At 39.6% G+C, this 13,782-nt stretch overlaps 1 protein-coding gene across 11 annotated transcripts in view; it reads left to right on the plus strand.

Moving 5' to 3' along the window:
• Positions 1-13,782, plus strand: part of LOC121512103 (unconventional myosin-IXb) — a 121,567-nt gene that overhangs the window by 83,439 nt on the left and 24,346 nt on the right. For 7 of the 11 annotated variants that reach the window (XM_041791130.1, XM_041791129.1, XM_041791131.1 and 4 more), the window contains exons 16-28: positions 75-150; positions 589-681; positions 4,564-4,677; positions 7,372-7,411; positions 7,536-7,658; positions 7,749-7,829; positions 8,199-8,309; positions 9,484-9,609; positions 9,704-9,853; positions 9,958-10,118; positions 10,204-11,319; positions 13,116-13,191; positions 13,326-13,441. In XM_041791130.1, the coding sequence (XP_041647064.1) occupies positions 75-150; positions 589-681; positions 4,564-4,677; positions 7,372-7,411; positions 7,536-7,658; positions 7,749-7,829; positions 8,199-8,309; positions 9,484-9,609; positions 9,704-9,853; positions 9,958-10,118; positions 10,204-11,319; positions 13,116-13,191; positions 13,326-13,441 (2,383 nt within the window). The remainder of the gene's footprint in view (positions 1-74; positions 151-588; positions 682-4,563; positions 4,678-7,371; positions 7,412-7,535; positions 7,659-7,748; positions 7,830-8,198; positions 8,310-9,483; positions 9,610-9,703; positions 9,854-9,957; positions 10,119-10,203; positions 11,320-13,115; positions 13,192-13,325; positions 13,442-13,782) is intronic. The other 4 variants (XM_041791135.1, XM_041791140.1, XM_041791133.1 and 1 more) reach the window with 3 other exon arrangements.

The raw sequence follows: 13,782 nt of genomic DNA on the forward strand, positions 1-13,782 counted from the left end.
TATTTTTGAAAGCCTTCTTATGGTAAATACATTAACTTTTCAAAAGTGTGTTATAATTATGAATTTTCTTTAAGGTGTTGTCCGTCCGATCTCAAGAACTCCACTAGGAGAGCTTCAACGATCCAACACCCCAATAGACAGGATGTACAAGTAAGTCCTTCACAAAATATAATTCATTAATTATCTCACCTGTTTATGTTTGAACAGTTTTTATATTCTTTAAACCCTCGGAGGCAGACAGTCTGTGCTTTTTACTGTTTACAGTTTTGTGTTTTGTATTATTAAAAAAGGGACTGAATTAATTGTAAAAGATCTCACTATGCCTTCATGAAACTGTTTCACCACTGGTAAACTTTATAGCAGCATATATTTCATTTATGCTTTTTGTTGAAGGTGAAGGATTGTTTTTAAATGGTTTGTGGAGCTCTTTATTTCTCCTGTGGTGCTGGATGAGAAGAGGAAAGACAATGTCAGCCTCTTAAAAAGAATCCTGAATCCTCCCTCACCTCATCTCAGTCACACATATCCTCTCCACCTTTTGGTGACCCCGGTGTGTGCGGTTCTCTCCTCTCCCTCTCCTCTCCACAGACGAGCTTCTATGCTCGATTTCTACTTTGATCACTCTGAAGAGCGCCCTCTAGAGGCCTTTGAAGACATCTTTGCTAGCTATGAGAGTAAGAAGTAAGTGAACAGGAGAAAGGAGTGAAGACATGAGGCCGAGCAGGAAGGAAATGTGTTTTGTTTCATGTCACAGATATCGGTTTGCTCCATTTTCTGAGCCTGCTTGAATATTTAAAAAAAACACACAAGCCTTTAGCTTGTCAAGTGTTGCAATGTCCACTTCTTTAAAAAAAGAGAGCAGTAGAGGAAGTTCAGTTCAAGAATAAAACTCAGTACACCAGAGTTGCCCTTTACCTCACTGTAATCTCTCAGCATTCTCACGTTTATTATTCTTTCTGTAGAGCACAGGAAGGTGTTTGTACTGGCCTACTGTGATTAGTCAGCCGGATTACTTACAGTCAGCTGTTGAGCTTTGGAAACACACATGATGTAGTTAAACACGTACAGAGGCCTCAAGTCAAATAGACAAAGACAACTGAAAGAGCTTTAAAACATTCTGTAGATAAAAAATTTGAATTGTTGGGCCCTCTGAATCTTGACCTTATACCTCCTGCTTTGGGGTCTGAAAGAGTAGTATCTGAACTGAGTTGAACCTACAAAAATTTCATATCCATAATGAAATCTACCAGTCAGTATCAGAGGCGTCTACCACGAAGGAAGTTGAACATAAGTTTTTTTAAGTCTCAGTCAGAGATATACAGTATCATGAAGATGTCTATTGGCTTTGTCTGTTAACTCAGGCTTTCTTCTTCAGGCTGTGTGCACACTCAAAAAAGGGGGAAGAGAGGGCATAAATAGAAAAACAAATCCACAATTGTCCTCAGTTGTACTTTCATAAGAGTGGAGATGATAAAAGCATAAACATGACTAAGGTACAAAAACATCTCTGCTGTTGCAGTGAGAAGGAGAAAAGCCAATGTATGAAACTACTGTGATTATTTCTATAGTAATTAATAAGATGATTGTGCCACCTGACAAACTGTCTGTGCTTTTTCTTTACTTTTAAAGAGACAGTTACACACAGTACATCAGCCCACAGTCAGACCTACCAGCATTAATACCCGGCCTGCAAGATTATTTTGATAGTGGCTTTAATTTATTTGCTCATACTTCCAAATAACAGGACCATGACAATCACAAACAACACAGGCATTAAATCTTCAATAATCAAGCAATAATTATTCTATATTATGACCAATGCAATATTAGATAGATTTAACTGAGCTGATTGTAGTGAATAACCATTTTTGTCATTCCCATTTTGATTTATAAAAACATTTCAAAAAAGAAAGTAAAATTTGTTTTAAATTATTCTTAAAAGAAATTGACACTTAAATATTTGCATGATCTGTGAAGCATAACATCTCCCACCCCCCAAAAAATGTATCAAACTGGTTTATGACATACATTTCAGGTTAAAGAAATATTGCACCATATGTGATTTGATAATTGCAGTTGGTTATGTTGCGATTTAATCAAAATTTTAATTAATTGCCCCGCCTTAGCAGCAGTTGTGTCAACAGAATCATCTCCTTGTTTACCTGGTTGCTAACTGAAAGCCTGGACATTGCAACTTTTTGACACCTGTTAAATATGATTTGGCTCCTAATACATAATGACAGGCTTAGTGCTTACTGCATGTACTCTGGCAGTGTGTGCTAGTGCATGTTCATGCTTCTGTCTGGAACCAAGAAACCACTGTTAAAGTGCCATGCTTTGGCTCGTCATGTTATCTTATATTCCTTGAATACAGCTACAACTTAACAGCAGATTAGACAAACTGGCCTTGTATTCATAAAAATGTCAGATTAATGCAGAGGTTTATTTTCAGATTTTCTTTGTATGTTTGATTTTTGCTGTTAACTTTCTTCTTTTAGAGCTTTTGACTGAGACATTTTCCATTTGAAATAGCTTAACCCTTTAACTCCTGAGCCTTTGGACACGTTCTTTTTTAAATTTAAATGGCACAGAAAGTGTCTTGTACGTGCTTTTGCCCATTATTTCAGAGTACTTTAATATCTGGCCGTCGTGTGCAATATACTGCATGTTTAAAAAGTGTTTTTTTTTTTTTTTTAACTGTTTAAATTAAAACTGAGTTTCTGGGCTCTTTACTTATTTTAACCATAAAAGGCCCAGAAAAGGTCCCGTGAGTATGTGAAACACAAAAAAAGCGGGGGAAATTTATGCTAGAATCTTAGTGGGAAATTTATGCTAGAATCTTAGTGGGAAAAGGGGAAATTACAGAAATAACCGCATGCTGGCTGTAAAGCACAGTGTCTTAGCTTTCAGAAACTGTTTGAATATTTCTGATAGCACAAACGGTCATGCAATTATGGTCATGTAAAGTGTGCTTCAACAGTGCGTCGTCGACGACTTGCTAGGAGTAAAAGGGTTAAACATTAACATTAGGGCACAGCTGCATGTAAACATAATGCATGTACTAGTCAGTGATCGCTGATGTAAATTAATAATTCTGTGTGAAAATTTGTTTTAAAAAGTATGAAATAAGTTACTCAAATTCTTCAAGTATAAAAGATAGAAAACAGATGCCACCTGGTTTTTGGTAACGTGTTTGGGGAATTAGAAAATAAAAAACAGCTCTTCAAGAATATTTCCTGTTAAAAAAGACAACAGTAAACTAATTCATTTCCCACACATGCAGCGGTGAATAAAAACACAACTTTGTTATTTAATGCACCACAAAACTCACAAAAGACACGTACCTGTGGCTTCTTGTTTTGACTGTCCTAAAAAGGTTAACCACAGAGTGATGCAGCTGAAAGAGCATTTACAAAAGACACCCTGTCACAAACCGTCGCAACTTCTAGTTGCAGCATTTTAATACACTTCATCTAAAATAAACCTGTGATACCAACCCACGTTACACTAATAATTATGCACATGATTTTAGCAGTGTAATCAGAAGCCATAGCAATTCAAACAGCCTTTCATTTTATGATAAATATGTGGAAATAACTTAAATGTTTTGCCAAATCCAAGTCAATGAATTTTTTGGATTTAACGTTCTCAGATTTAAAAAAAATAACAGCAATAACTCTGAATATAACCTGGTACCACTCAGTTCATAAGTTTAGAGTAAGTTACAAAAAGATAAAAGGAGCTAGCTTTGTGACACTGAAAGTTTGGTTTTAGGCTCATCAAACCAGGCTTACCCTCTAATCTCACTTCGTGGTACACCTCTCTGATCTGCAAACACAGAGGTTTAGCTGTCAGATTTAATGTGGCTCATTTACTGTATGTGTTGGCCGTTCCTTCCTTGCCTGACCTCTGTTTTCATGGTAAGTAGACAAAGAAATGCATGGATCAGCCCTGGGACACAGGAGCGTTATCATATTAACCTCACCAGACTGTGTGTGCAGTGTATCACTGGTCCAAATCTAAGGGCCATAAATCCAACAGCCTCACCAGTAACAATTTACAGCCACAACAAAAACACCCAGCATGGAAACAGACAGCCAACCGCACTGAACGCCAGCTCAGCTCTGCATGTTAACTACCACAGTGGCAAAAACTCTGGGGTGAAAACGACCCCCAGTCTCCTCTAGTCTGTGTTTGTTTGTTCTCATTGTTATGGCAGCATGGTTGGGTGGTTGAATGTGTCCTGTGGTTTCAGTGAGCACAAACATGAAGGGGAAGAACACATATTGTGGGTTATTCTTCACGGATGAGCAGAGGATGAAGTTCCTCTTGATCTCAGACCCCCAGCCATCCTGTGCTGTGTTTGTGTGTGTGTGTTTTTGTCTTGGGTAACTGCAGTGGTCAGTTTTTCCTCTAAGGTGTCCTAACAGGGGTGTTCTATCAAACCAATGTTTCCCTTTCTCCTTTCTTTTTGTTTTTTCATTCCAAATCTTCCCCCCTCCTCCCCTCTGTTGCTCCCCTCTTTCACTGCTAACTCTGGGTGTGTGTCTGTGGTGCGATCAGAGACATGCATGCAGAAATCATCAGCTCCATTAAGAACTTGCAGCTGGATGGTGAGGACCCTCGCAAGCTGCTGCAGTCCTGGGGTCGCCTCCGCTTCCCTCGACACATCCTTCAGTGAGTCTGAAGACAGACCCGGCATCAGCTCCTCTTCAGATCTGACTAGAATAGTCGGCTCAAGCAGATCTTACTTCTATTAGAGTCCACAACAACAGCCATGTTCAGCTCCAGACCAGTTTAACATTATATAAAGCCAACAAACATGTTTCACTGAAAAACATTACATTTTTATCTCTATTCCTTCATAATTATTTAAGACTGACCCTGAAATAGCTTAAAAACTTTCCAAAAACTTTCATGACCTTTTGCATGAGCATCATTAGATGCATGTTACATCTCTTAGACCCTTTTTATAAAAAAAAAAGAAACAGGGTTGCCCAGACACCAGAATTTTACACTTCGACAAAATATTGTAAAATTAAACAGTAAATCCTCTCTTGATACCATGGCAATCAAAATACAATACTGTGCAATATTTGTAGCTGTTTGCAGTCACATTATCCTGATGATGCTTGAATGTCAGATGTGGGGGAGGAAGTGAAGAACAGAGGAAAGTTAATAAATTTAAGCTCTAAATGACCTGCATGCTGCAGTTATCATAAGATCATTTCATAGGTATGATCCCTGCACTTTAAAAAGAAGTGGTTTTTACCACAGGTTTACCGCTTTTCCTTGTGTGGAGGCGATCAGTATCAACGTACTTACAACATGAACAGAGAGTCATAATGTATCATTCTCAAAATGCCCTGTTCTATGAAACAGCTCTTTTATGTCAACAACAATAGCTGGTACCCATTCTTCCATCTTTGGCATCATTTAATGCACATTTAAAAAGCCAAACTGGAACCAAAGAATAGCCATTTAGGAGCCAATAGACCATCTCTTATAAATGAGCTGAGCCATATGATCCGGGTCTCTATAAAGAGACAGATTTACTATCAGAGCAAGTGAGGCTGGGAGGACATCGGCAGTAAAAACACAAGCGAGATCGGGGTTCACAGCTGTTTCAGGCGGAGCACCTGAGACACACATCATATGGGGCTTTTTCACTATGACTTTTGGCCGTACCAATCCAAACCAAACCAAGCCATGCTGGTTTACCTTCCATCACCAGTTTGCCCACACCGAGCTATGCCAAGCCACACCCAGAATGACCCTGCTCTGGAGCAGGGCCAAAGATCACCCGCCCCACCACCAAGCATGCAGCGATGATGTCACAGCGGTTTGCCATCATTCAGGGAAGCCTCACAGACATGTTTACATAGCAACCACTACACCAAAGTTTGAAAAACCTGCTGGATTACCAGTAGTAGAAAAAAAAACTTAGATGTAGAAACAATGGCAAACTCTTTAAAAAAAATATGCTAACTGAAGCACAGCTATTTAACGTCATCGACTCAGAATGTTGATTTTGGGTGTTTTTATCTGAATGTGTCACTACTTTCAGGACACAAAAGTAGTGTTTTTTTTTTTTGTTTTTTTTTTTTGTTTTGTTTTTTTTTTTTTACAGTTGGCACAGTCGCAAACAGTTCAAAACTTTGGCTTCTCTATGCAGGAATCACTTCCTACCCCCACCTGGAGTTTTTCACTGTGACATGACATCATCTGCAAACAATATGATGCAACACAATAACGCCATAAGATTTGATGATCCTATACAATAAGATACAATGACATGCCACATGATACAATACTATATTATTTTTTAAGTTATGCAGTATAATACACTTAATCTTGATCTTTTAGGGAAATTTGTTCTGTACTGCATGCATTAAGTAGCCTCTACAGTTGGATTAGTAAATAAAACAATTGACTCAAATAATAATCCATATGTAAACAGAGATACATTGCAGTTTAAACTCTAAACAGAATATCTAAACAAAGCAGTTTACATAAGAGAATGATGACAGTATAAAACATCATGGCCCCTAAAGAAAGCTTGTTCAAAATGTCGATCAAGGTGGTCACGAACAGATTGAAATCTAAGTGCTAAGCACCAATTATTAGTTAATTTCTTATTTTAAAGAACTAAAACTTGAAGGCAAACTCCTGCACACTACCAGTGGTGCATAAAACCAATGGCAGCATTTCAGCACCTAACATTGCCAATGTGTTTTTGCATTTTAGATAGTTTGCTTACTTTTGCTTCTGCCAGACCTTCATTGTGCAATATGTGGCTTTTTTAAAATGTCTGCCTCTATTTATTTTGAATCAACTGCTACTCTCTCATTCAATGAGCTTTTAGTTTGAAAACAACTGAAAATCTGTAGTTTGTGGGAAGGATCGGTCCTTTTTTGACTCTGTCAGTCATCAAAATAACACCAGATGGCACATTTCAAAACATGTGGCATTGAAAAAGTTTTAGAATATTAAGATTTGTGACAACTTTTCTCAAAGAGAGGCATGGCATTAGTAGGGCTCTATATGTAGTGGAGATAGGAAAAGAGCATGCCTGAGTTCTAAGTCTGTGCTGGACTGATTATTAGAGTTACATCCACTCTCCTGCAGCAACCCCCCCCCCGTCATCCTAACCATCTTACTCAGTTGCCCCATCTCCTCTCACTATTCATCCCATCCTCCAGGTTTAACCCTTGATTTCATCACTGACTGACTGACAGCGCATGAAGGAGTCAGCCGTCTGTACTAACCCCGGCTTCACGTGCACCATCTACTACTTCCATCCTTGTTCCTCAGGCCATTAAAATTCATCCCATAAACTCACCCTGCATCTTCTTCCTCCCCTTTTTACAGGAAAAACAAGAGCACCAAACAGAGGCAGGTCATCCCCAAGGTAAGCCTAAGCAAGCATGCCTTGTGAACTGGTGTAGATTGATGTGATTTGATCAGTTTATTGTTGATTCATTGAAACTGTGATGAATGTGAATAGAGAATTGATTCAGTGCTGTGATGTGCAGAGTTTGCTGGATTCTCGTTCTTTGAAGTTCATCGTGGGCCTGACTCTGCACGATCGCACCACCAAGTCTCTGCTCCACTTGCACAAAAAGAAGAAGCCTCCAAGCATAAGTGCACAGTTCCAGGTACCACTGATACAAAGGAAAACAAACCAGAATGCAACCTACCATGGTAATCTGGACAATTCAACTAGTCTAATCCTTTTTTCCTTACAGACTTCCCTGACCAAACTGTTGGAGACTTTGAACAGAGCCGAGCCTTTCTTTATCCGCTGTATTCGCTCTAACGCTGAGAAGGTACAGCATTGTGGAGTTTTTTTCAAACATCTGATTTTGATATTAAAACTATTTAAACTTGAAAGACACCTGAAGTCTAGATTTATGTTGAGTAATCACATTTCATATGTATCTTTTAAAAATGCCTTTTAGCTCTGTTGCAAGCGTTGGTTACATTTAGATTTTGTCAAACAGGATTCAATGAATTGAAGTCAAAACAAGCTTCAAATCTTTGTTTGTAAAATTGAAACAAAATTTTCTGCTATATTAAATGATTCACAATGTCTTTGAAAGATATAAAATGCTGATAGTGACTAAGGATGAAACAGAGTGCATGGCTTTGCTGAGATAGAAACTGATAGAGCATTTTGTGTCTTTATTTACGAGCAGAAGGAGATGTATCTGGATGAGGCGCTGGTGGTTCAGCAGCTGCGATACACTGGGATGCTGGAAACTGTGCGCATCAGGAGGTCAGGCTATGGAGCCAAGTACACATTCCAGGTATGAGAAAACTACTACTACTACATACTTATTCTTAACTATTATTTTCTCTACATACATATCCGGTTAAGTTAAATATCAGGCTTTTGCTCGCTCCTCTTCCATGCAGTTTTCATCCACACGCATACAACTGCACCTGCACTCTCTTAATAGATAAATCTGCATCTCTTGCTTTGCTCCCTACATATTTGTTTCTGCTCTTCTGACATTCTTCATCACCAGTTCATTTTGAAGTTATCCTAAAAAAACAACTCCTGGTGTAAAAAACTTTGGCTTGATTCCATTGTTGCAACAGTTGAGCCTGCTGTGGAGAGACTTGTTATTGATTACTTTATAAAACTAATAGAGCCGGGACACTGGTAGCCTTGTGGTTATATCCCTGTGCCCCATGCACAGAGGACGTTGTCCTCAAAGAAAGTGGCCCAGTCTCAATTCTAGCCTGTGGCTCTTCCCAGTGTCCAACTCCATCAACTATCCTATCCTCAAAACAGGCGTAAAAGTCCAAAAATAATGCTTTTAAAGAAAAGGGAAAGCAGAACAACAAAAGCAATTAGCTGTACAAGACAATTTAAACATTGGTATTGTCATATACAAATGCAATATTGCATCGCGACAAGTGCTGCCAGTCACCTAAACGAATGCATCATTTTCATATCTGCTAATACTGATAAATTACTTTTTAAGTAAATATCTGCCGTTACCAATAAAATGCAGAAAATATCATATATTACTACATTTTTAACAGCATTTTCCTTCCTGTGATTAATTAGTTGAGATGAATTTGAATTTTTGACAGCACTAAACACAACCATTGATTGCATTAAGGAGCGACCTAACAGTAGACACCTCTCCATCTCTGAGCACCAGAGCATATATGAGATTCTATCCACAAACATGATGTCATCCATCAGTTTGTCAACCTTAGATGGGGATCTTATAAGAATTTTTAAGAAAGAATAATACATAGATGATCATTAAAACTGCAGTGGCCATTAACTTTACGTGGAAAGCTTATTTAGAAAGAGACCTAATGCCTTTATGAAACTTAATTACAAGCACAAATGAGAGCAGTATCAGAAGATCTCCCAAAGAGTATCAGACTTTAACTGTACCTCTGTACACTCACTCTTAATCACCTTTGCTGTTTGTTTTGTTGTTGTTGTTGTTCCTTCAGGAGTTCATCGCACAGTTCAGGGTTTTGCTGCCTAAGAAAGCAGCTGCTTCTAAAGAGGAGATATCAGCGCTGCTCGATACAAAGATGGGCCTGGACCCCACCACATACCAGATCGGCAAAACAAAGGTCCGCCTCTGAAGTCTTTAAGATTTCTTCATCAGTAAACTGTGAGATTCTTGTTGTTGACCAGCTAAAATTGTTCTTGGTTTTCTGCATTCAGGTGTTCTTAAAGGAGCTTGAGCGACAGAAGCTGCAGGACACGCTGCACAAAGATGTAATGCGCAAGATCATTTTCCTTCAGCGCTGGTTCAGAGCTCGCCTGCAGAGGAAAGAATTTCTGGACATGAGACAGGCAGCAGTCTTAATCCAGGTAAATGCAGCTATTATTTTTATGATTATTCTTTATGTTCTTTTTTTATATTTAGGTATTTAATCCTGCCATGTCCTGTCCTGTTCCCTGTCCTCCTGCTTTAGCGTTCATGGCGCAGGTACTGCAGGGAAGAGAAAAGAAGACAGGCAGCTACTATGATCCAGGCGGTGTGGAAAGGACATAGACAGCGGACTCAGTACAACCTCCAAAAACAAGGTGCCACCAAAATACAAGCCCTGGTCAGAGGACACTCAGCACGCAGACGGTAACAGCACAGAAATACAAAGAGATGGAGTGCACACATTTTTCCATGCACATCAGTTCTCATTTTTATGTTTTATCCCTTGCAGATGTCACTCTTTGCGTGAAGACAAAAGGAGAAAGGAAGAGGAGGAAAAAGAAGCTCGGAAAAGGGCAGAAGAAGAGGAAAGAAGGAGGAGGGAAGAAGAGGAGGAGGCCAGGAGAAAAGCAGAAGAAGAGGAGGAAAGGAGAAGGAAGGAAGAAGAAGCAAGACAAAAGGCTGAAGAGGAGGAAGCAAGGAGGAGAGCTGAGGAAGAGGAGGCTGCCAGGAGGGCACAGGAGGAGGCACAGAAGAAGAGAGAGGAAGAGGAAGAGAGACCTGCAAGCGAGCCTCAAACGAGAGAGGATCCGGATATCGAGCTGGTCACAGAAGAGATGCTGGATGAAAACCTCCTTGTCCAGGTGATAGAGGAGGAAGAGGTTAACATAAGCTCACTCACAGACGAGGACCAGGGTAAGGAGGAAGAGCAGGAGGATAAAGAGGTCCACACAGAGACTAATGGTACCCTGGCTGAGGCAGGACCTCAGCTGAATGAAAAAGAGGACGATGAGGATGTTGGGAATGAAACACTAGAAGAATCAGCAGCTGATGAGGGAACCTCCGATACACTTACACTCACATCCCTCGATGAAAGACCTCAGAGTGATACTTCCTCACTTTCCAGTGCTGATCAAAAGGGAGCACGGCCTCTGGGTATAAACAGGAGCAGTTCAAGGAGTCAGGAGAAGAGAGAGCAGAGGAGACGACGAGGGCTGGAGCACAACCAGAGAGAAACCGAACGAGCCTCAAACACCAAGGAACAAACCTCCCAGACCAAAAGCAAAAGCCAGGAGGCATCCAAGCTGAAAGAGCGCTCAGACAGTAAGGAGCTGGACCAGTACACATTCGTTGCGTGGAAAATGAAGGAGGACAAAGGAGGCAAGAAAGAGGCCAAAGCTTCTCCCGGTCCTGTTCGTCCATCTACGTTACCTCTGCATCCTATCGACCCTGTGCCTGAAAGAAATGGTGTAGGTGAGGGGGCTGGAGCTGTCAACCTGCAACGCCGTCCTGGGGCGATTAAGGAGAAGCCAGAGAAGTGGAGAGGAAGGAGGAGCGATGGAGAATTATCTGAGAGTGGAAGCCCAGCCCAACCACAAAACAGGGAGGACAGAAGGAAGAAACCTCTGTAGGTCACAACACAAAATTCATACACTTAGTTATGATGCCAGCTAAAATTAAACAATACAAATGCTTTTTTCTGTACCATGGCAACAGAAATATATCAAGGTGCCTGGTATTAGTGAATATGTTGTTTCTGATTGTTTGAAGTTGCAGGCAAAGTTCTGCACACTGTCAAAATTTTGATCAAAACTTTGACAACATATTTGTTTAATTTAGATGGTGCTCTCTCTTCTGGGTGCAGAACTTTTAGTTAATTACAAAATATGAAGATTGTCTTTTTAATACTTTTTGTATCAAAAAGCAGCAAAAGATTTGGCTACTTAAGTATGAGAACCATGCTGAATTGTCCTTTTGCATTTTGTTTGGGAGCAACTTGGGTTAGTGACATTTATTTACTGTAAAAGAAAGCAGTTTAAAACATTACATACACATTTACATGACAAGATCAGTCAGTTCTGAGATTGAATGGGGACCATTACGCAGGGTGTACCCCACCTCTTGCCCAGTGACAGTTGGGACTGGCTCCAGCCCCCAGTGACCCTGAATGGGATAAGCAGTTTTATCAACTTCAAACGTTAACAACCTCCCACAAACCTAATAAACCCCAAATATAATACACATCTGCGGCTTTTATTGTAATAATCTCACAATCATCATTAATTTCCTACAAACATAATAGCAGTTGAGTACTGCAAATGTAAAAACATTTGCAAGAATTTCTTTCATTTTTAGCAAGGTAAAAATAACTGTCTCTCAAAATTGTATCAACTTCCCACAAATGTGATGTAAACATAAATAATGAAAGTTGCGGTTATTGTTTGTTGTCTTAGCTCAACCTTTTTGAATAAAAAAAGGAGAGGATCATTATCAGTTTTCAGAAATTCTGCAAAATCCAATTCTTCTTGAATTAGGCCCTCAGATGGGTTTCATCTGGTTCAAATATAAGTACTTGTACAGTTCATGAAGAGCTGTCAAAAACAAACTTTTAGGACATGAACAAAACTCATAGGACAAGGCTTTGCTGGCTCTCCCAGTTAAAGCAAGTGACTATGTTTCAAACATACTGCGTACAAACTTCCTGAGACTAAAAATAAATTTTTAATTGGTTAGGGATTTTTAGTTATTATAAACCAGAACTTGTTAGGTGAACAGTGTTTCTGTACATTATTTATCATTTCTTCAGAGCGCTGTTTAGAAACATTTTGTTTTACTCTGCTAAGATTCATGGCTCTACCAGTGTTTAAAGACTGAAAAAGATAAATTCCTGTTTCATGGCGAACAAAAAAATTACCATGACTATGTTTTTTGATGTGACTTGAACTCAAACTGACCTGATCCTACTGGCAGTTGTAAAAAAGCTACAACAAGCAATGACTACAACCCTCTAGTTTTCATTTCCATGTTAAATTTGTAGGAAATTATTACAGTTCTTAAAGGTGGAGTTTTTTACTTTCCCACAAACGCAGTAAATCCCTGGAAATGTAATAGTTGTTACGTCTGTTGGAAAATGTGTTACAATATTTGCAGTGAGCAACTGCTGTTAATCTGTGGGAGATGTATAAGTTTTGTGGGATTAAGTTCAAAACTGCAGAATTGTTTTCTGTTTGTGGTTTATCACATTTACAGGTATAACAGCAGTATTGATGATGGATGGATGTGAAAATTAAGGGGTGCCAAAATTTATATACCAAAAGTCCCTCACACAAAATTAACCAAAGTGTCATGTTTTTTAGAGCTATAATGTCCTTTTTTTCAGAATTGATTTTTGTCTCCTTATTTTTCATGTCCCTTTTCCTGCAGGAGGGAAACTGCCTCCTCTTCAGTTGACAGTTTGTCCCCGGGTTCTGAAGGAGCTGGTGCTTTTTCAGCGAGAGAGGTACTTAAAATGTGCTGCTATTGTAGCAGAAAACATGTCTTATTTCTTTATGGTAGAAACTTTTATGTCCTAAACTCCTAAATGGTTTGTTATGCACATAGTTCATCTGTGTAAACTGTTTTTCTGTCCTGCAGCTGATTTCCCCATCAGACAGCCACAGTGACAGCTCCAAGGGAGGCTCTTTCAGGAGGAAACACCAGGATGTTTCTGCCCAAGATTCAGCTCACTCCATCCCATCCACACCAGACAGGTACTGCACAGGACATGTGGATTTTTGCCCATACATTCGTTTTTGAAGAAGATGATAGAGATGCCCCAGTGCAGTGTCAATAGTGGGCTGCTGTGTCTATAGCATCAGTAAACTGTATCACAGTGAATCATCTTCACTTTCATCTTTACCCATGAAAGGGTCTGTTTGAGTCAGACTGTTTATAGGAAAACTCTTAGCCCTGTGTAATCAAACTGTCCTCAGCGTCTTGTGTGGTATTGCACATTCACAGCCAGATATTCCTCGTGTTTCTATGCCAGAAAGGTTGGCTTAGGCCCACTATTTGGGCGAGACTTCAACCAGACAGAGGGATTGTTTTGGAC

The sequence above is a fragment of the Cheilinus undulatus genome, linkage group 7, assembly GCF_018320785.1.
Source record: "Cheilinus undulatus linkage group 7, ASM1832078v1, whole genome shotgun sequence".
Lineage (NCBI taxonomy): Eukaryota > Metazoa > Chordata > Actinopteri > Labriformes > Labridae > Cheilinus > Cheilinus undulatus.